This window comes from Acartia tonsa, chromosome 8 (genome assembly GCF_053477335.1).
Source record: "Acartia tonsa isolate MP-2025a chromosome 8, ASM5347733v1, whole genome shotgun sequence".
Lineage (NCBI taxonomy): Eukaryota > Metazoa > Arthropoda > Copepoda > Calanoida > Acartiidae > Acartia > Acartia tonsa.
The window spans coordinates 34605900-34628152 of NC_137267.1; the positions used below are offsets into that span (position 1 = coordinate 34605900).

Below are 22253 nucleotides of genomic sequence, written 5' to 3' on the forward strand. Positions count from 1 at the left end.
AATATCATGAAGTATAAGTTGAATGCGAATACATAATGGAATTAATCCCTTATCTATTGGCCTTGAATGTTCAAAATATAATGTTGTCCTTTCCTTGCATTAACCTAAAACAAAAATGTTGATTATTATTTTTTATTTTGAATATTTTAATAGTAGATGGAAGATTGATATTCAGATAGACAAACAGATAAACTAAAAAAAGGGAAATACTGAAAATACTGAATCCTAAAAAAATAAACTAAAACAAAAATGTTGATTATTATTTTTTATTTTGAATATTTTAATAGTAGATGGAAGATTGATATTCAGATAGACAAACAGATAAACTAAAAAAAGGGAAATACTGAAAATACTGAATCCTAAAAAAATAAACTAAAAAAAGGAAATACTGAAAATACTGAATCCTAAGATAAGAAAAAATACTGAAATACTGAACAAAAAAATACAGATACTGAACAAGTATTTTTTTATATGATTCCTCATTTTAAAATTTCATATATCATAGCTTTATAATTAGGGGGATATTTTAAAGATCTTTTAATTTTGCCTCTTAGATTTTCTACAAGGATGACAACATCCATAAGTAGCGAAGCACAAAATCTATAATAAAATAGACAAAATAGTAAATCAGTTTTAAGCTAAAAAGCTGCTTAAAAGCAGTCCAACTGCTATTGATGTTTTATACTTAATAATGCTTCATATCAATAAGATTGTTGACAAGAAGTTTCAGCCTTTTCTCTTCTACAGGTGCCGACCAAATCAGTTTTGAAAAATAAAAGCGGCCAAAAAGCTGCTTAAAACCAGTTCAACCGCTATTGATGTTTTATACATAATTATGCTCCATATTGATGGAAATGTTGACAAGAAGTTTCAGCCTTCTCTCATTTACAGGAGCCAAGAAAATCAGTTTTGAAAATTAAAAGCGGCTAAAAAGCTGCTTAAAAGCAGTCCGACCGCTAATGATGTTTTATACTTTATTATGCTCCTTATTGATGGGAATGTTGACAAAAAATTTCAGCCTTCTATCTTTTGTAGGAACTGAGAAAATCACATTTTCCCCAAAACGTTTCAGACATACATACAGACATTTATACAGACATTTATACAGACATACAGACATACAGACGGTAATTTAAAGGAAAGTAAAGTGAGGCGCGAAGCGCCGAAAAAAATCTGACATCAACTACATGAAAAAACATCTTATTTATGCAAAAATTTTTGAAATTTAAGAAATAATGAAAATACTGAATCATGAAAAATTTCCAAAAACTGAAAAATACTGAATAGAATTTTCAAATACTGAATATTCAGTATTTACTGAAAATACTGAACCCCCAATTTCCAAATACTGAAGAATACTGAATATTTTCAGTATACTGAAAAATGTGGTCACGCTGCACATATATATATGTAGATATATCCTTACATAAAAGTAACAGGATGACTATGAGTCTTTGTATGTATGTCTGTCTGTTTATACTGAAGGATCTCGCTAACCTCTGAGCCGATATGGTTCTCCGTTACAATATAGTTTCTCATTTCTCCTAGGAAGGTTTAAAACTATTTTGTAGTAGGGAAATCGTCACTAGAAAAAAACCTCCCCCCCCCCCCCCAATTAAAGATAAATATATAGACAGACAAGCATATAGATAGATTACTTACTTGATCAAGAAGATATCTCATAACATCAAATTGCCCAAACTCTGCGTATTGATTGATAGAAAGATAAATACAGATAGAGCTTCATATACATCAGAGATTGATAGATAGATAAACATATAGATAGATTACTTACTAAAGCTCCTTGATCAAGAAGATATCTCATAACATCAACTTGTCCAAACTGAGCAGCGGCATGCAAAGGTGTGTCCTGAAAAAAAATCCTGTAAAAAAGAAAAATTCTTGCTTAAGAAGCACAGAAATAATTATCCGAATGGATTGTACTTTTCAGGAAAGCTCTATGAATGTCTTGGGGGTGGTTGTGGGTTATTTTCTTGACATCCTCTGGCCTCCCACAGGGGCAAATCAACTACTTGTATATAAAGCAGTACGGTTTTTTATTTGGTTGTGTGTTAAAATTTCTCAAACCATTATACCGATGGTTTAAGGCAATTATTTTAAGCCTTGGGATGGTTTTAGTCTATTTCACTGCCCTCGCTCCCCTAGATGCTAAGGGCGCAGTCGTTAGTATATCGAATAGAAACAAAAAAGAAGATATTGAAAGGTGACATTAGATAATAAAATAGCTTGAATATATGTAAGTATTGGCATGTTCTTTCATTGTTAGCCAGGAAGGGAGGGGACATTGGGCTAATACACTAGTCCCTAAAGTTTTATAATAACCTTTTCTTATTCATTGGCTTTGTAACCTTGGGGACTTTTCTTAAATTTTGATTGGTTTGTTCAGTAGATTAAGTGTCCTAATGTTTCATTCATCCACAAATTGTAATTTACAGAAAGGTTAATTGTAGGTATAATTATTGGGGATATACATTACACATCAATTTATCAGCCATTGTCTTATCCCTTTAGATCCCTGATTTTAACAGTTGGTTGTAAGATTGATTTAATTGCTACCTCTTCACTAGATTTACAAGAATGAGGTTCACAAATACAGTTGATGCTTCCTTTCAGCTCTGTCATGTAATTCAATAATAACCTAAAAACAACATTTCAGTATCAAAATTTATTACAGTCATTTTTCTATTCTAGTTTTTTTTTATGAAAACATGCATAAAATAAAGTGATAAAGTACAATTAGTTTTTGAAAATAAGTTGTGCTGTAAATAGAAGAAATCAAATTCATTATTTCTTTGTTTAAATATGTTATGCAAAATAAGTTTCTAGAAGCCCTACAGTGTAAGTAAACCATACATGTGTAAAATTTACCGAATTAATTTATGATACCTACCTAAAATCTTGAAAACTTTTAAACAATTGAATTAGTAACTGTAATAGATTTATTCTCGTATTCATTCGAATCCGGTGGATAGGAACCGGTTCTCATCCATACGAAAAAGCTATGTCTAACATCGGGTTTAAGGGAATGAATTAAGGGGATGGATATTGTTAACGTTATTGTTGCCCACTGCGAGTTTCATTTTAGTAGAAAATCTGGTGTAACATCCAAGTAATAATATATTTTCTCGCATCGTATTATATCCATTCCCTTAAACCCATCCCCTCCAATGTTTCTTGATAAAGAAACTGACCAATAAAAGCTTGTTATTGCTGCGCAACTTATTGGCATAATAGTCCTTGTCCTTTCTATAAATCATGATTCACATTTATGTATTGTTTAAAATTACAAAACATGTATAAAATATGAAAATAATTTGTTTAAATGAGTCATCGTGTAATGCTCAGGGGTACAGGGAAAAAATATTGGATAAAAATAAACAACCCCCAATTGTGTGTATTATTACATGTCTTCATACATTATACAAAATGCGAAAAGAAAGAATTTAAAGTCGAGCATAGGACTCACCACCTCCTTATTTTTATTAATTTTGAGTTGGGTGTTTTTCATGTGCTTATTTTGAACATTATGTGAGGTTAGGTTAAGTTACATTGGGTAGCCCCGCAGGGTAAGAATTTCCAGGAAGGAGTAAGCATATAGAAAAACTCTTCCTTATTTTTATAAAACCAAAGGTGGGGGGGGGGGGGTGGTTTCGGTGCACTAAGGTATTTTGAGAAAAGCTCCCATTTATTACTAATTATTTATTGCTACAGTATATCAAAATTGTTTAATATCATTGGGCCATAACTTTCATTTATAAATTACTCAAACTATCCTATTTGCAATTTTTTTATGATGGACAAAATAGTAATTTTTCCTTTGTCACTAATTTTGTATTCACTTAAAATAATAATAGCTATGAGTTTACAAAACTCACTCATGTAGTAACAAAATAACAGGGCTCGGCAGCCGCGCGTCAGCCGCGACAAAGCCTTAAATTAAAACCAGTAAGGATGCTTTAAAAAATTATTCGAAAAGAAGAATTTCTATATTTGGATCAGGTTTAGACTTCCAGCTGTTTTTTTTTGTTAAAGGTTGATATATCTGAGGCTTATATGAGGCATACGCACGGATGCCGAGCCCTGCAATATGAATATGATTTAAGGCCTCTCTAAATTTAGGGGTTGTACATTTAAACAGATATTCAATCAGTTTTTAGTACTTTTGAGAAAGTTCCTTTTATTGAATCTATTATATAAAACTAGCGGGTTCGCCCCTAGAGACCTTTGGTGACACTTGAGAGAAGGGCTGGACAATTTCAAGTAAAAAACTATAGGGGGAAGGAAGGTCTTTTTTCTAGGATCGATTTTCTTGGAAGGATAGGGAAACCCTCAATCAAAAAGAAAACTATATTGCAACGGATGGACAGACTCACAAATTGAAAGATATCCTGTTACTTTGTCAAAAAAGATGTACGTAAAATTATAACATACACGCGTAGACAACAAATGTTTTTTTTTATAATTAACCTATTTTAATTATCAGATGAAAATGGCATTTTTATGCATTTTATTTATTTATATCAAAAAAATATGTTTAATGAAAGTTTATTTCTACAAATTTCAATATTAAATGTTTTATGCCAAGGTCGTTTTTGTCTGGAGAGGGGGCAGGGACGTCCAAAGGGTGTTTGTCCCCTCAAACGAAGTTGAGGTTACCATAGGCACCATCAAAAGTTTTAGAAAGAATATTTATTTTCATCCCTTTAGAACAAATTACCCCCCCCCCCACGTTTGAGGGTTCCTTAAGTAAGTTTTTGAAAATTAAATTTTTAGTCATTTTAAGAAAACTTCATGGCGGTCAAACTGCCTTTTAGCAGGTGTTTGGCTATTTTAAAGTCTTTACATATTTCCTCTTATATGTGGTGTCGTTTTTCTTCTCCAATAAATCTATTCTTGATTTTAACAAATACTCTATATATCTATATGTATATCCATTCAAAATTTTTTTGTTATTGGAGGTTCTTTCAATAATTTCTATGTTAAAATCATGAATTGGAATTCCATTTTTATAGCACAAGGTACATTACTTTCTCATTTTCTGACGTTTGTCAAAGATAAAGAACCCTTTGAGCCTGTTGATAAATTTTTTACAGCCCATGGCTCTATTCTGCAGGTTCATCCAGTCACAGATAATTGTAAATATAAATTGAAAATAAAACACATTTACAATAACAATCATACCGAATGACAACATCCATAAAAGCAAAGCTTACAAAACAAAAGTAAGAACAAATGAAATATTACTTTAGTAGAATGTCAGAACTTAATAAGCAGAATATTAATTTTTAAGTCTAAACAAAATTGTACATTGTTACAAAATTACAGTAAAAGGATATGCTTTCATTCTTAGGAATTAATTAGAGATGACTCGCTTAAAATATTGTTCTTTGTTATCCCATGAATCATTATTTTAAAAATCATATGAAAAGGATTATTATATTATGCAAAAGTAAACATGAGCATTTGTTGTAAATTGATGTATGGACTTTCATTATTTTATAGAGTTGCTATGCATCCTTCATTGTACCCAACTGGTATAGGATCATCATGCAAAGTTTGAAATTGATAAAAACAAATCTAACATGTCTTAATTATCAGACGGACAAACTGACCCTAATTATAGAAAAGTTTAGCCTATATGTTTATTAGTAGATTCTAGTATCTAGGATCCAGGTATGAGTCAACAGGTCTGTATCTTCCAAGTATCCAGCAAACTTAGACTACCTCCGGTGGAGGCATTATTTTAACTTTTAAACAGGGGTGGGAGTTAAGTAAACAACACTCTCTATTATAATATAATTTATTTCTGTGTGTGTTAGAAAGCTTTTAAAATATGTGTTTATATATATGTTTATCTTCTAGACTGCATTAAAAATTGAATATCATACAGGGTGTTTCAAGACAAACTAAATCTTCCAAAATAAGGCCTTTGGAAAAACCGGTTTTTAAGTCATAATTTGTTGAAATAATCATTTTTAAATATTTAAACATAAATGTCCCAGAACAGGTTTTCCAGATATATAAAGCATTTTGTATAAATTTTTTTTCTATGCATAACTAAGTTTTTAAAAAAGACATATCTCTTGAAACACCCTATCAAGGTTTTCAGCTAAGATTTTTTTGTAACCATACTGAAAAATCCTGTAGCTTATTTGAGAAAATTTTCCACAATAATCGAAAAAAATCATAAAATCAACAATTTTAGTTAACCAAAGGCTCTGGCCCCCCAGGGCCAACTAAACTGGATTTAATTCTTAATTTTAAGTTTTTATTTTACTATCTGCGGGAAGCTGTCTATAATACGAAAGAACTATTTTCATTATTCATTGATCAAGGTAATAATCATCAAAAAATAAGTTTTTTTTCGTGTTTAAGAAATGGTATCTTATATTCGCAGGAGTTTATGAGATCTTTTGCTTCAAAATGAAAGGTATACATACATAAAAGTACTTTTTATTAATTTGCGTTTAATTTTAAAATATACACTTGTTTTGTTTTTAATCCATAATAAACATTTCAAAATATCAGATAAAAAGGTCATTATAGGCGTTTTCTCTCAAATTACATTTTTGAGCCCTGATGACCCCCCTCTCTTATTTTTTGAATGAATGAAATAATATAGGGGTATTTTTGCGTTTTCATATATTACTTTTAATCAAATTTGTTATGTTAAATTGGGCACTGGGTTAGCCTTGCAGAGTTCGAGACCCTTGCAGTGGTTAGAAAAACAGCGTAGCCGCTACTGAATACATAAAAAAATAGATAGACATACAAACAGATAGGTAGCTAAATATCTTACTTGACAACTGGTAGATTGCCAGCTGCAGCTGCCACATGGATAGGATAGTCCCCGTCGATATTTCCTTGCAGTATACACACAGGAGTCAATAGCAGCTCCACTGTTTTACAGGTTCCTCTAAGTATAGATACATAATTAGGTACAAATGATTTATAGTTTTAATTTAAAAAGCAGAGAAGTTATTTTTTTGTCCGTTTAGATCTCAGTGACAACAGAACTGATTTAGGTCCCTGGACCCTGGATGTGTTTTTTAAATTAAGTTTTGGGATAGTTTAAGGACATTTTACTGCCTTTTCCCCCTGGATTTAAGTGTTATTAATGAAATTAAGAAAAATAAAGGTACTAAGAAAGAGAGGGAATGTCTGATTGAGCCAATAGGAGAATCGCATCGGAATGGAATTTACATTGGATCTCATTGGTTGAAATTGTGTACACATTTTGCTACGAAGGCATGTTTTTTTTCATTTCATACATACATAAAAGTCAGCTGTAAACAGTATATTTTCTTAGTAGAAAGCTTTGCGGAATCAGAATTAATTGCCCAAAAATTTCGTTTAAATTTGAAAGCTTAGTAACGAGGTGGATTCTTAAAAAAAAGTTAGGCTGGCTACTCGCTGGTGAGGCAAAATTATTTTTGTGAAAAATCCTCCAAAATCGAATAAAAAAATTTACAAAAATTAAATAAAATCTTAAAGGGTTATTAACATATGATTTTGTTTCATTTTTGTAGATTTTCAATGTGCTTTTGGATGTTTTTTCTCAAAAATAATTTTGCCTCACTATCGAGTAGCGAGTCTATAATTTCTTAAGAATCCACATCAGCTTGAGTCGAAAGTAAACAATACTTTTGTCTGCTAGAAATGTTCCTTCTTAGATCTGACGAAAAAAGGGTTCAGAATATGCTTCTATTCTTCTATTTCTATTTTAAGAAAGATAAGTAATTTATTATATATAAAAACAAAAAAATAGTGATAAGAAAATGTGGATCTAGTACCTAATAGATTGATAATAGATAAATAGACAAGACAATCAATTTTTCTTTTTATTAAGATCTATAAGAATAGATACAAGTATATATAAAATAGGTTGATAAATAGATATATTTATATAGAAAAAGAAAGAATGGTTGAATAAATAATAGTTGCTATAGATAGATTGATGGAATCCTTAAAAATAAAATTACATGGTGTTTGACTGTCAAAGGATCTCGCTAACCGCTGAACCTATATGGTTTTCCTTTACAGGGTAGCTACTCTAAGGTCCAGGGAAGGATTATACCTATTTTTTGGGGGTGGGTATCACCATTCTCCCAAAAGAAATCGCCCCTAGAAAAAATTACTCATCCCTTAAAAAATCTTTTTATATATTTTAAAAACTTAAATTAAAAATGGGGATTAGGGTGGTTCACCACCCCCCCCCCCCCATTTTTTTCCTTTTAAATCTAAAAAAACTGGGTTATCGAACTCAACTTCCCCTCCTCAAGTGCCCCTAGAAACTTTTAGGGGCGTATCCGCTAGTAATATATAAATAGATGAATTATATATAGATAGAAAGATAATTTCTCTACCTGACACTGGCTATATGAAGCGGAGTATTTCCATTTATATCAGTTTTACCACACGGGGCTCCTTTGGACACCAAAAATTCAACCACACTCGACCTAAAAAATCCAAAATTTACCGAACAGACAAATGAAATCAAAATTGTTTTATTATTAATATTGTAATATTTTTTTATTACAAAAACAAATGCAGCATGTTAATATTCAACAAGCTGTAAAAAATAATACATTTTGTCTTACTGATCATTGGAAAGATTGTAGGAAATTAAGAATGATAGATAGATGATTTGATACGTGAATGGATAAAAAGATAGATAGATGGTTAGTTTTATTGATGGATAGATAGATATAAGCAGCTTCTATGGATGGTTAGATATGAAAATAAAAAGATAAACAGATAAAAGGATACATAATTAATCTCACAATAAAATGAACAATTTATCAAAACTATATAGATATAAAAATATAGAATTTAAATAAACAGTTAAATGCAACGAGCACTATGAAAATTTGTAGATTTTTGTCTTATTATTAAAATAGATTAAAAAGAAGCATTAGAAAAATAGAAAGATAAATTTATAGATACCTATCTCTACAAGCAGCATTATGAAGATTTGTAGATTTTCTGACGCCATAAGATTTATTTATCATCTCAGGAGCATTCTGTTAATTAATATTAATTATTTAAAAAAAAACCTATATACAGTATGTTTTTTTATGAGAACTTTTTTGAAAGCAATTTTACCCCATTTATAGTTATCAGAATTTAATGATTAATGGCTTATTTTCTTCGTTTATTAATGCAATTAATAGAAAAACATAAAAATATTTTAGTTTTTATTTAAAAAGTACAGTAAAATCTAAAATTCAAAACTTTGGTGTTAACATTTAAAAATGGTTTTAGCGCATTTTTCTTATGCTCAAATATTCAACCTTTTGCAAGAATGGCTGCTAAACACTTCAAAGTTGAGATATAGAGCTAAAAATGTATACAGATACCATTAGGGACATGTACTAGAACATATCAGAGTTTGAAGGTCATATCTATACCAGGGAGGGAGTACTGGCCCCTCATAGTCGACTACAGAAAATCCAATTTTTATCTTGCAAAGGGTAGAAGATTTAGGCATAAGAAAATAAAGGGGGGGGAGGTAGCCTAGTTTTGAGATCTGTATGTTTTTTTTTCTAGAAGGTTTTCTCTTCGGAGGATAATTTCATTCTTTGATTGATGCTACGAAAAGAAACCGGTGAGGGGGGGGGAGACATCAGCGGTTAAAAAAACTACATACTTTTTGCCAATCCCCTAAACAGCTACAAGCGGCAGAATTTCATACTCAATGAAACTCCTTTATTGGTCAGTTCGTTCATCCACTAGGAGGGGAGGGGATGGGGTAAATCGTTGTTTTAACCCGCTCCCGGGTTGTACTTTATTAGAGAAAAATCTGGTTAAATATCCAAGTAATAATATTTCTGTTGTTGTTTCTGTATTCAATATTAATTTCCTGAAATATTTCTTCAGCAAGTTTTCTGTCGTTTTTCTCACAAAATGTGAATTTCATTTCACCAACATTTCTTTCCTTAACAGAAATAAAAAAATTAGTTTTATGTAAAACAAGGATGAAAACTTCCATAAAAAGCGAGAAATAAAATATTCATGGATAGACAAACGAACAGATAGGGGACAATGAGCTTTTTATCACTTTTTTGTCCCCAAAGTTTTAATTTTCTTGTTTATAAAATTGAGTGTTCAAACGTTTTATCCAATAATTTTAATCTACAGAAGGGCTAATTTTGTGTATCATCATTGTGAATGTACGTCAATTAATAGGTTATTGTCTTATCCCTTTAGATCCTCAGTAGTAATTATCAGTAGACCAATGGACCAAGTAGATTCATGCTTGCTCTTAAGTCAAGGGTATCTACATGCAAAGTATCAGTTTTCTATCTTAGGTAGCAGCTAAGATAATCACATTTCCCCCATAATGTTACGGAAGGAATGACGAACAGACAAAGTGAATTTTGGGTGTTCTTGCTACACAAAATATACATATATAATGGTGGGGAGAGATTCCTAATAATTTTTAATTTTCATCATATAAACTGTATGGGGCAAGAAGGGGAAGGGATTCGTACATAACAAAAAAAAATTTTTAGTTAAAAACTTAAAAGTTTGGATTTAAAGTGTCTGCGTTTTCAATGTAAATGTTTTAATATTGCGCAATTGCACTTTTTAGTAGCGAAGCTACTCTATAATTCGAAATGTCCGTCCGTCTGTCCGTCTGTCCGTCCGTCTGTCCGTCTGTCCGTCTGAGACAAAGTGGGGGAAACGTGATTTTCTCGGCTCCTATAAAAGATAGAAAGCTGAAATTTTTAGTGAAGATTCTTATAACATATGCACATCTAATCTATACATTGTTTTGTCCATCCGTCTGTTATTTGGGGTGCTAGATCGATTCCTACATTTTCATGTTTTTCTGATTTTCTCAACTCCTTTTTAAGATAATGGGCTGAAATTTTCACAGATTGCTTAAATTTACATTTTACATATTTTACATAAGTTTTATTACGATTTTTATATTAATAGGGGTGCTAGATCGATTCCTAGATTTTTAGGTTTTCTATTCTTTTCTCAATTCCTATTCAGGATTTGCGGCTAAAATTATCAGGGATTGAATATGCTCATATTCTACATATTTCCATCAAGTTTCATAAAGATTTGTTTATAAATTGTGGTGCTAGATCGATTCCCAGATTTTTCATTTTTCGTGCTTGAAAGGTTGCGTGATTTTGAAGTTTTTGTCATTTCCCTATTTCATCAAATATATAGGATGACACTGGTATATTGTAAATATATTCATAATATACATTCATAATTTCTGAGCTTCGCTACTTATGGATGTTGTCATCCTTGTTGAACTTTCAAATGATGAAATTTTTATAAAGTTTTCTATCTGGTATTTTCCACAGACAAACAGATAAGGAGTACACTCTCCACTTTATAAATGGTTATAAACCTATGAGAAGCTTCCCTGTAAAAGAGAAATGAAATAAATCACGAAACCTTTTAAAGATGTATAATATCGTTTGGAGCATTAAGCTAAGTAAAATCTAAGTAAAATCTAGGAATCGATCTAGCACCCCAACCAATAGCAAGTCTTTAATAAACTAGGTGAAAATATGTATAATGTTGACCTAATTAATCCCTAAAAATTCCAGCTGTTTATCTTGAACAGGATTTGAAAAAATCATGAAAACTTGAAAAACTAGGAATCGATATAGCACCCCAACCAATTATGATGTCTTTAAAAAAACCTTTATAGAAATGCGTAGAATGTTGACTTAATTAATCCCTAAAAATTCCAGCCGTTTATCTTGAACAGGAGTTGAGATAATTATGAAAACTTAAAAAAACTAGGAATCGATCTAGCACCCCAATCAATATACAAATATTAATGAAACTTAGTAAAAATATGTAGGATGCAAATTTACTTAATCCCTGAAAATAACAGTTGTCTGTCTTGAAAAGGAATTGAGAAAATTACAAAAACAAAAAAAAATCTAGGAATCGATCTAGCACCCCAATTAACAAACAGATTGACAAAACAATGTAAAGATTAGATGCGCATATGTCATGGGAATCTTCACTAAAATTTTCTGTTGTTTATCTTTAATAGGAGCCGAGAAAATCACGTTTCCCCCACTTTGTCTCAGACAGACGGACGGACATTTCGAATTATAGAGTAGCTTCGCTACTAAAAAGTGCATCGTGTTTATAAATCGATATAGCCAGATGAATATCTAGTCTACAAATTGTTGTGTCCCTCTGTATGTTGGTCATACTTACAAAGACATATACCTTATTTTTAAAGTTTCGTGATTTTCTTTGAGTTTACATATTATCTTTCTTTTCTTTGTTATGCCAAATGAACATCTGCTCTATTATTAACTGTTTTACTTTGCCGGTTCATTCCAGCATTTTTTTGTGCTTCGCTACTTATGGACGTTAAAAATATTGTTTCGCTTAATATGTTAATCATTGTCGAATTTTGATCTGAAATTTTGCATGAGTAATCCTTGGTAGGTCTATTTTCCCTAAATCGAAAAAAAAGTTGAAAAAGTTACGGCTAATGGCTCAGCAGTTTAGCCGTTTTTTGGCTATTTTTAGGGCAAATCTGTCATAAATTACGTAGAAATCAACTTTTTGAAACATATTTTTGCTTTAAATCATGTGAAATGATACAAAAAAAACATTTTTTAGATTTCTAGTACCAGCAACTACCGGGTAGAACCGTTTGAAAACGTTTTAGATCGGAAAAGAGCATTATGTGGAGAGAGGTTTCGTGATGGATTTCGCTTGAAAATACCCAACAAATGGCTAAACGGATGAGCCGCCAGCCGTTAGCCGCTACTTTTCCAACTTTTTGTTCGATTTAGGGAAAAAAAACCTACCAAGGATTACTCATGCAAAATTTCAGATCAAAAATCGAATTCTAAGTGCCATTTATACATTGATTACGAGATGGTTGCATTAAACCCCCCCCCCCCCCTTTGTTTACTTTTAGCAAAGAAAGATAACATGACTAATAAACACAGGAATCTTAAGGGATAAGATATAAGAACGATATATTCCCAATGATAATAAAAAAAATAACCAAGATCCAACCAAACAAGATTAAATAAAAAGTAATTATAATTTTTTAGCCAAAGAATGAGAAAATATTTTATTTTTTTATTTTGTTATTTATGAGTATAATTAATAGACCAATGCTAATTTTTATTAATGAGTATAATAAATAAACCTACCTGATTAACACAATGAATAAAAGTTAAGTGGTAAGATATCATTTCCGCATAAAGCATTTCTTTATATATCAACAAAAGCAACCAGTTCTAAAATTTATTACTGCAGCACAATGGCCCCTTCTCCTTGACTTCAATAAGATCAATCTCCCTAATTTTCGATATTCACACTTAAGTATAAGTTACGCATTATGGCAAGAAAACGAAGTAGCGGGATTGATTGTATTTTTACTGTAGCTTTTCTCCCATTTCTAGAACTGCGAGGGGCTCTAACCCTGCGTGGCAATCATTAACATTTGCCTAACCTAAAATTAGGGATGGGAATCCGTCGAATTTTTGGGCCGGATTCGGATTCTGAAGAAATCCGTCAAAAAAGTGACGGATTCTTGCGGATTCCGGATTCTTATTTTTGGCGGATTCCGGATTCGGATTCCGGATTCTAGCAGTATTTTAAAAGGCCGTCCGTCACAGAGGGATAGCTTTTTTCGTTAATTTATCACTATGTTACTTGGTTGAAGCCTTGATTTGTTTAAAGTGTTGACTTCCTGCATAACTAAAACATTTACATCACATTAGTAATTATTAAAATGGGAGGGGGGGAGGTGGTGTGTTGGGGGGGGGGGGGGGTGATCTTTGCCTTCAAAAAGAGGGAGTTGTAAGAAAAAACTCAAGACGGTAATTTTAGCCTACCAATTTAGAATCCGGAATCCGCTATAAAAAAACGGATTCCGGATACGGATTCGGATTCCAAAATTGGCCGAAAATTGGGCGGATTCCGGATCCGGATTCTCATCACTACCTAAAATAACCTATAAAAAGATACGTTGAAAATACGACGAATCACACTACTTCGTTTTCTTTCCATGATCCGAAGTTACTTCACACCTGAAAAATTAGGACAAGTTTAAATGCGGCCTAAAAAAGATATAAACAATACACATCGAGGGAAAATCCGCGAAAAAGAATCGATATTTGCAAAAAGCCATTTAAAGTTGACTTTAAATGTTAAACAAAAGGGAAACAACATAAAAAAAAACTATTTGTTTATAAAGATAAGCATTTCAATCAACATTAATTTGACGATAATTCTTTTTTCTGTTAATTAATGACTCTACATTTTTTTCCGCGTAAAATCTTAAATTAACATATTTAAAATTTTTATCATTGTATATTATGTAAAAATTACTGCTAACTGAAGTCAGTTACAAATTCACAAAAACTTGTTTGTATGTTTTATGACTCAAACTTTAAACATGCATAAACATACTTTGTAATAATGTGTATTGTGCATCTATAATACAAAGTATAATGTGTCTGTCTGTCTGAAGCTTAAGATATCGGTAACCACCGAACTGATTGGGGCCTATTCTGCGGGGATATAAATACTGGTCCTGCGGTGGTTTTAGCCTATTTTGTTGAGGGTTGGGACATCACAAACGCCCCTTAAAAGAATAAGCCCCCCCCCCCACCCATTAAAACTCAGTAGTTTAACTCAGTTTGTAAGTATGTGTATTTTTTATTTCCAGTAAGATCTTGAAAATTTCTTAATTATTTACAATTCATAAAACAGTTTCAAAATAATCATTACGGCGTTCAATATTGTAATTTGTTGTCGATAAATGAGGACTATTGTAGCAACCTAATTTCCCCATCACAATATCCGAGAACATTATATCCATTTCTAGACATTAATTTTGTACATTTCATAGATCTCAAAAATGTGTGTTTTTAAAGATTAGTTTTTGTGGGGAGTTTAACAAACAAATGTCACTAAAAGACGAAGCTTTTCTACAAATAATGAATGACTTTTATTAAATTTAGGAATACATTGTTCTATTAAATTTTATAAATGTTACAGGATTCTTGACATGATTTGGTACAATTGGTGATGTTATGTAGTCTGACAAAAACCTATGTTATACACCGATTATGTTGCTTTTCAAACTTTACATGATGATTCCTATAACAGTTAGGTACGATTTACGAAGTGTAGCGATTATAATCATTACGTACGTTTATCTAAAACATGCATTTTTTCAACAAATTTACTTATAATTTTGTTAAGACTTATACATTTATATTCTGATTATTCAGTTCCGACACTCTACAAGTTAAATGTTCGTTTGTCCTACTATTTCAGAGCTTTCTTTTATGGATGTTGTCGTCCTTGTTTACCAATATTTTTGGTGTTATTTTTAATGACACAATTACAGCACAGCTCTAGGTCTATTTCAATTTCAACTCATTTGAAAGATCTTCACTTTTTTGGATATCGGTATTACTGTTGTTTTTAGATATTTAAAATTTTTAAGTACAATACGTTTTTGTATTATCTATGAGTAATAGATACTTAAGTACACAGATTTTTACGACTATTTGCTTATTTCTAAGTTTAGCATTTATGAACATGCCAGAAAGCTAAAAATTCACTTACAACTTCCTATAGACAAATTTAGCATGTCATTTTGATCATATAAAAACCGCAATTAGTCGCTAGTTGTATGCGTTCGATAGCAACAGATAACCAACACTATAAGTGAAAGACCTCTGCCTGGAAGTCCTAATTATGCATGGTATTCTGTTCAGCCAGTTTATTTGCCAAGGCATTCCCCCTACTATTATTATTGATGTCACACGCCTGACACAGCTGCTTTAAGTACTATTTTTATTGTCTCTAGTAAGACGCAGTAAAGTCCAAAGTTGAACCCAAAATTTTCACTGAATTTTTTTATATCTAAAATACTTTCTCTAAGTAATGGACAGACGGGCATTCCAGGGATCTAAAGAGATAAGACAATGGCCGATAAATTGATAAACATCCCCAATGATACACAAAATTACCCCTTCTGTAGATTAAAATTAGTGGTTGAAACGTTTGAACACTCAAATTAATGAATCAACCAATCAAATTCACTTAAGTTCTCAAAGTTGTTCAGCCAACGAATAAGAAAACGTTATAATAAAACTTTGGGGACTAGTCTAATAAATAGCGCATTGTCTCAACTCTCTGCGGGCATACCCTACTTAAATATAGAGTAGCTGCGCTACTAATAAGTACCTCTGTATTATCCATCATTGGCAAAGAAGTGAATCCGTTTAACAAACTTTTATTTTCACTCATTTTATATCAAACTTAAACTTTAACAAAAACTAATGTATCTTGCAAAACACATGAGGAGATACAAGAACTGACATCTGTACGCTTTGACTATCAACACTTGACTGTGCTTGCCAGAAGTTTGTTATTTTAACAATTTAGAATAATCATTATCACATAAAGTGTATGTACAGAGTAGTACTATCAATAGCAAAGCATTTCTACCGTTAGGGTGTATCGCTACGTCTAAAGAGGAGTAAATATGTTAGAATTTTGTAATGGTATTTTAATTGTTAGTTTTTTATAACATTTTGGGTACGTCAGACAAAACAGTTTACTTCTTTATACAATAGGATAATTTTGTTTATGTTTGCTATATGATAAGCGTTGCTTTTAAAATGGGTAGATGGCTGATTTCAGAGGCAGCGGCGGTTTAAATCAGTGGCGGTTACACAATTTCATGATTCCAAAATCAGCAAGGTATGGTTTAGAAAGCGTAGCAACTCTATAATCGTTACCAGAAAGTCTGTACGTCCATTTAAAACATGAATTTTTACTTTTTTGACAACAAAGTTTTGATTCCAATTACAACAAAGTACAATGATATAAGCAAAGTACCTCTGTAATTAAGTCCTTATAATTCAAGTATTTCCTTGAGTAGTATCCTGTATGTAAAATTGCAATGATTTTAAATCCAATTTTATCTATTTATACCCTAAATCTATAATCTGCTTTTTAAATTCTAACACTCTACAAGAGTTAATGTTCGTTTGTTCTACTGTCTGATTGTAGAGCTTTGCTTTTATGGATATTGTCATCCTTGTTTATACCCCAGGCCCTTGTATATATTTTAGCGTCAACTTTTTATGTTCCTTAACTTTTATAATACCAACCTAACATTGTAGAATGATGATTCCATGGACGATATGATTTAATGATAACGAAGAATCTCTTTCCGTTTCCTAACATTAAAAACGCAGCCGCTGTGTGTTTGGAAATATCCGTTTGATCCGCTAAACTTCGCTTTTGTTGATTTAACAAGGATGACAACATCCATAAGTAGCGAAGCACAAAAAATTGTGGATTGGAATACGTACAAGTAGATTTAAATGGGGAAATATGTCAAACATATAAAAATAGCCAAAAACCTGTTAAAAGACAGTCTGACCGCCATTGTTGTTTTCTTCAAACGACGGGAAATTTAATTTTGATATCTTTAACTGAAAATATTTTGAAAATCGGACCATTAAAACAAAAGATATGGAGAAAAATTGGAAAATATAAAAAAACCTGCTAAAGGAGCCGAGAAAATCACGTTTCCCCCAATTCATTAATTACGGACGAACAGACGGACGTACATTGTGAATTATAGAGTAGCATCGCTACTAAAAACAAATTCAAAGCATGCCTTCTAATGTTAAAAGTAAGGTAGGTATATTTATTTATTTGATTTGATTGTTTTAAACTTGAACGCTTGCTAAATATCAAAACTTAATAAGCAGAATATTAATTTAAAAGTTTAAACAGACTTCTTGTAAAATACCTGTTGCAAAATTGCCTAAATATTGAATTCTTTTCGAGGACATTCTTATTTTTAGGACTTGATTATTGAGATGCTTTGCTTAACATATTGTAGCTTGTTGTCCTAGGAATATTCATTATAAAAATCAGATGAATAGGATAATCATATCATATCAACATTTTTGTCAAAAAGTTTATTTGTATTAATTGAACTATGTATTTTCTGCTAATGATTATTGTGTTGCTACGCTTTCTAAATCATACCTAATTGTTGCAGTAATCATCATTAAAATTTAAACTCGACAGGACAATTATAACTAGCCTAGATAAATAAGTGAATGATTCTTCGCATTTATCAACTATTTTTTAGGAGATTCCAACATCTTAAGATGTTTAGCTGATTTTTTGTGCTTTGCTAAGTTTGAATAAGTTCTTGACATAAATCACATGTGAATTATTTCTCGCCGCTGTTATGAATTTTAGAATAGCTCAAAAATTGTACTTTCTCACATGAATCCCAAGAGTATGGTGGACTGGTTATCACCCATGTGATTCATTTAAGGTTGAGTCAAAGCATTACTAGAAGAAAATTCAACTATGCAAAATCACAATTAAATGGCAATTTACCCGAATTGTTATGTATGTTTATACCTAGTAAATTGAGAATTGGAAACCCGTGGCTGTTGCGAAACACGTAGCAAATCCTTTTGTTGTCGGGAAGGTTTGAATCTCGGCCTGACACCACGTCATAACTTACGACGTTAAAAATGGTTTCTTCTATTTATATATCAGGTGCGCGACATCGAATAGTTAGAGATGGGGAAATGCCTTGGCACAAAACAGGAGCAACTCATTGCTATGCACAGTTAAGTCTTCTCACCTAAGGTCGTGCAATAAACGGATTGGTTGTCTGATGGACATGGACACTTCACACCGCAATCATAAGAGTATAATTCAAGGTGCATGGAGAGGTCTCGAACCCAAATCGACACCAAGCCCCCTAGAGTCATCATCAAATTGAGAATAGAAAGAAAATTCACATATAACACATAGTAACTAATTCTAACAATCTCGATTGTTTTCAGAAACTTACAATCTGAAAAAAGGCGATGTATACAAAAATACATTAAGATACACACAAACAACCTACTTTGGCATGTAGACATCCAATCAATGTATTTGACGACTAAAATTATTTTTGAGTGCTTTTATTGGAAAAAACTTTAAAATTCAATGAAAGATGGCTGATCTTAACAAAATTTCATATCGATAGACAAACAAACTTCTTACTACTTTAGAACATCGAGTTTCAGCATAGGATGACTATGTATAAATGTTATTAGAAAAAAATTTAAATCCGTTGAATATTGACCAAAAAATGTTAAACTTGATATTTCAAAATAATATACGAACAGACAAACTTTTTAAAGACCACGTTTTGGGGGTCCCAAGGGTCATAAGAGAAAGTATTAATTCATTTTAATTGGCGAATGAAGTAAAAGCTATTTGCTTTTATTATTATAATATTAGATCAAGAAACGCATTGGATTTTAGATTAAAGAATTATTTTATTAAAAAAATTTAATAATTAAGGTTTGGCACAGTAAGAATGTTCAATTTTTATATTATGATGAAGAATGTCAATAATATCAACTTTATCTTCAACAGAATACTCAACATTTAAGATAGGATTTTCCTTAGCATCTATTTCATCTTTAATATTGTCAATTCCATCTTCTTTCTCAGTTGCATTCAGTTCAGTGTGAACATTAAGAGGATCATGATCAAGAGTTTCTTCTTCTTTATTTTCTCTTTCAATATTGTCTTCATAATCAACATTGGAGATAGGATTTTCCATCTCATCTATTTCTTCTTTTATAAGAATAATTGTCTCTTCTTTCTCAGTTGCATTAATTTCAGTGTGAACATTGAGAGGATCCTCATCAAGAGATGTTTTCTCTTCAATTTCTCCTTTAATGTCTTTACAATCAACATTAGAGATGGGATTTTCCCTCTCATCTATTTCATCTTTTATAAGAATAATTCTCTCTTCTTTCCCAGTTGTAATAATTTCAGTGTGGACATTGAGAGGATCATCACCAAGAGTTGTTTCCTCCTCAATTTCTTCTTTAATATTGTCTCTATGCTTAATGTGTTTAATAGAAATACAATCTATTTTGTGCATGTCCAAGGAACTGCTTAAGATAAAACTCTTGTCACACAAATCACATTTAAAATCCTTTTTAGGAAGGTGTTCTTTTTCATGTGACTTTAGTTGGTCTATAGAAGAAAACGACTTTTGACAAAAATCACATTTTATATCTTCACTAGTAACTGAATGTTGGTTTTCGGGTATGGTTAAGTTTCTTTTAGAGGTTGGTGATTTTTCACATGATAAACATTTAAAATTGTGATAAGATCTACTTTGATTGTTATCACTGTGCGCTTCTTTGTGTTTTAACAGGTTATCATTGCAACAGAAAATGCTATCACAAATACTACACTCAAATGGTTTCACTGCTATGTCAGTTCTATCCTTCTCATTTATTCCAGTGCAACATGAGGAGAAAAATTTATTACAACTTTTACATTTAGATAGGTTTCCAACTGTATGAATTCTATGGTGGGACTTTAAATCTTTACTATACATGAATACTTTATTGCAAATCTCACATTTGTATGGCTTTTCACCTGTATGTTTTCTTTTGTGTAGTTTTAAACCTTTACTCGTGATATATGTTTTATCACATTCGTTGCATTTAAATGGCCTTTCACCCGTATGAATAAATTGATGAAGTTTTAAATTCTTCTCCATAACAAATGCTTTATTACAAATTTCACATTTATATGGTTGTTCTCCTGTATGAGTTCGCATGTGTATTGCCAGTGTACTCTCAGAGGAAAATACCTTATTGCAAACATTACATTTTAATTGACCAGTATGCATCTTTTTGTGCATGTTTAATATACCATTGCTTCTATATGATTCATCACAAATATTGCATTTAAATGGTCTTTCACCTGTATGAATCCTATAGTGGAGCTTCAATTTATTATTACTACAAAACGCTTTACTACATATGTCACATTTAAATGTTTTCACAACTCCTGTATGGATTTTTTTATGACTATTTAATATGCCTAATGAAACAAATGCTTTACTGCAAATTTCACATTTAAATGGTCTCACACCTTTGTGTATTTTTATGTGAGTTTTCAAATAATTTTCATGAACAAAGGCTTTATCACAAAAATCACACTTAAAAGGCTTTTCCCCCGAGTGTATCAGTTTGTGCTTTTTTAAATGGTTACTTGAAATAAAGGCGTTATTGCAAAAATCACATTTGTAAGATTTTTCTTTTAAATGCACACCTTTGTTGTGAATATTTAAAGTACCTTTGCAATGAAAAGATTTGCTACAAATATCACATTGATATGGCCTCTCTCCAGTGTGGGTTCTTTTATGAATTGTTAAAGCACTATTTTGAGAATAAGATTTGTTGCAGACATTACACTGATATAATTTCTCCCCTGTATGTGTTCTCATGTGAACTTTCAGTGCACAGTTTTTGGTAAATGACTTGTTGCAAATATTACATATGATTTCCTTCTTCATTTTACTTCTTAATAAGGGTTTCTCCTGAAAAAATAACATTATTACTAGGTATACAATTATATTTATATATTAGTTTATAATGAAAACTACTTTCGAACCTACTTTCAATCATAGTTTTAAAAAGAAAAAGTTAAAAAAAAATTCGGAAGGGGTAATACAAGGGGAGATTTCTCTTAGGAAGCTACATTGTAAAGGAGAACTCTTTCGGTGGTACAAACAGACACACACACATCCTGTTACTTTATATAAGGATAACCAGGCTATTATAAATAGAGCGATGGACCAGCTAATCTGGTATAGAGTACATGCGACACCGAACTCTTTTTAAAAAATTCTAAATTCTGGTAACAACAAAGTAATTCTCAATTTCCCACTACCTTTACAGACTAACAGACAAAGTGACCTTTAGAGGATCTTCATTACAAAAAGCACCTGTTCGTGGCTGTTTATAAAAGCTTGATTAAAAATGCCGTAGCTTTAAATTGTTAGATTTCTAAAAATTAGCATTTTCTCTTTTCTGAAAATAAAAAAGTTACCTATCAAAATAAAAAAATCATTTACTTTCAGTTTTAATAATTCGTACATAAATAAAAAAAAAATATGTTGTCCACGGTACACTGATAAAGTACTAGATGGACTAACGTACTTGGTTAGAACGAGCAAGAATTTCTAAAATTTATACATAATATAATCTATGTTATAAAAATGGAAATATTTATTACCTATTAATTTTACCGATTAGAGAAGTTGTAATATGATTTATATAGGTATGTATGTATTTACTCACAAGATTTAATAAAAAAATCTTTCTTTAACTAGAAAAAAAAGGTTTGTTGCA

General features: G+C 31.3%; 2 protein-coding genes across 3 annotated transcripts; both read right to left on the reverse strand.

The window, feature by feature from the left end:
* Nucleotides 1–38: 38 nt before the first annotated feature.
* LOC145326794 (alpha-latrocrustotoxin-Lt1a-like) lies at nucleotides 39–17461 on the reverse strand. 2 transcript variants are annotated; one of them, XM_080170207.1, is made up of 8 exons: nucleotides 16240–17461; nucleotides 9884–9958; nucleotides 8968–9044; nucleotides 8388–8480; nucleotides 6821–6937; nucleotides 2578–2659; nucleotides 1796–1870; nucleotides 39–104 (listed from the first exon to the last, which is right to left on the reverse strand). In XM_080170207.1, the coding sequence occupies exons 1-8, from the start codon at nucleotides 16300–16302 to the stop codon at nucleotides 54–56; spliced, it is 633 nt and encodes a 210-aa protein (XP_080026333.1). In that variant the 5' UTR covers nucleotides 16303–17461; the 3' UTR covers nucleotides 39–53. The 2 variants fall into 2 exon arrangements, with proteins under 2 accessions (XP_080026333.1, XP_080026334.1); XM_080170208.1 differs by lacking the exon at nucleotides 16240–17461 and adding an exon at nucleotides 13185–13434.
* A 1861-nt stretch (nucleotides 17462–19322) lies between these two features.
* Nucleotides 19323–21951, reverse strand: LOC145326793 (uncharacterized). Its single transcript, XM_080170206.1, has 2 exons — nucleotides 21848–21951; nucleotides 19323–21439 (listed from the first exon to the last, which is right to left on the reverse strand). Exon 2 carries the CDS (start codon nucleotides 21413–21415, stop codon nucleotides 19388–19390), a length of 2028 nt encoding a protein of 675 aa, XP_080026332.1. The 5' UTR covers nucleotides 21416–21439; nucleotides 21848–21951; the 3' UTR covers nucleotides 19323–19387.
* Between the last annotated feature and the right edge of the window lie 302 nt (nucleotides 21952–22253).

What these genes read in the sequence shown, in the direction of transcription:
- LOC145326793 (XM_080170206.1), bottom strand. Translation starts at nt 21,415, where the DNA reads ATGAAGAAGGAAATCATATGTAATATTTGCAACAAGTCATTTACCAAA.
- LOC145326794 (XM_080170207.1), bottom strand. Translation starts at nt 16,302, where the DNA reads ATGAGTGAAAATAAAAGTTTGTTAAACGGATTCACTTCTTTGCCAATG. An exon ending in GGCAATCTACCAGTTGTCAA is followed by an intron (nt 2,660 to 6,820) that starts GTAAGATATTTA and finishes TGTTGTTTTTAG; the next exon opens with GTTATTATTGAATTACATGA. An exon ending in CTTGTAAATCTAGTGAAGAG is followed by an intron (nt 1,871 to 2,577) that starts GTAGCAATTAAA and finishes ATTTTTTTTCAG; the next exon opens with GACACACCTTTGCATGCCGC.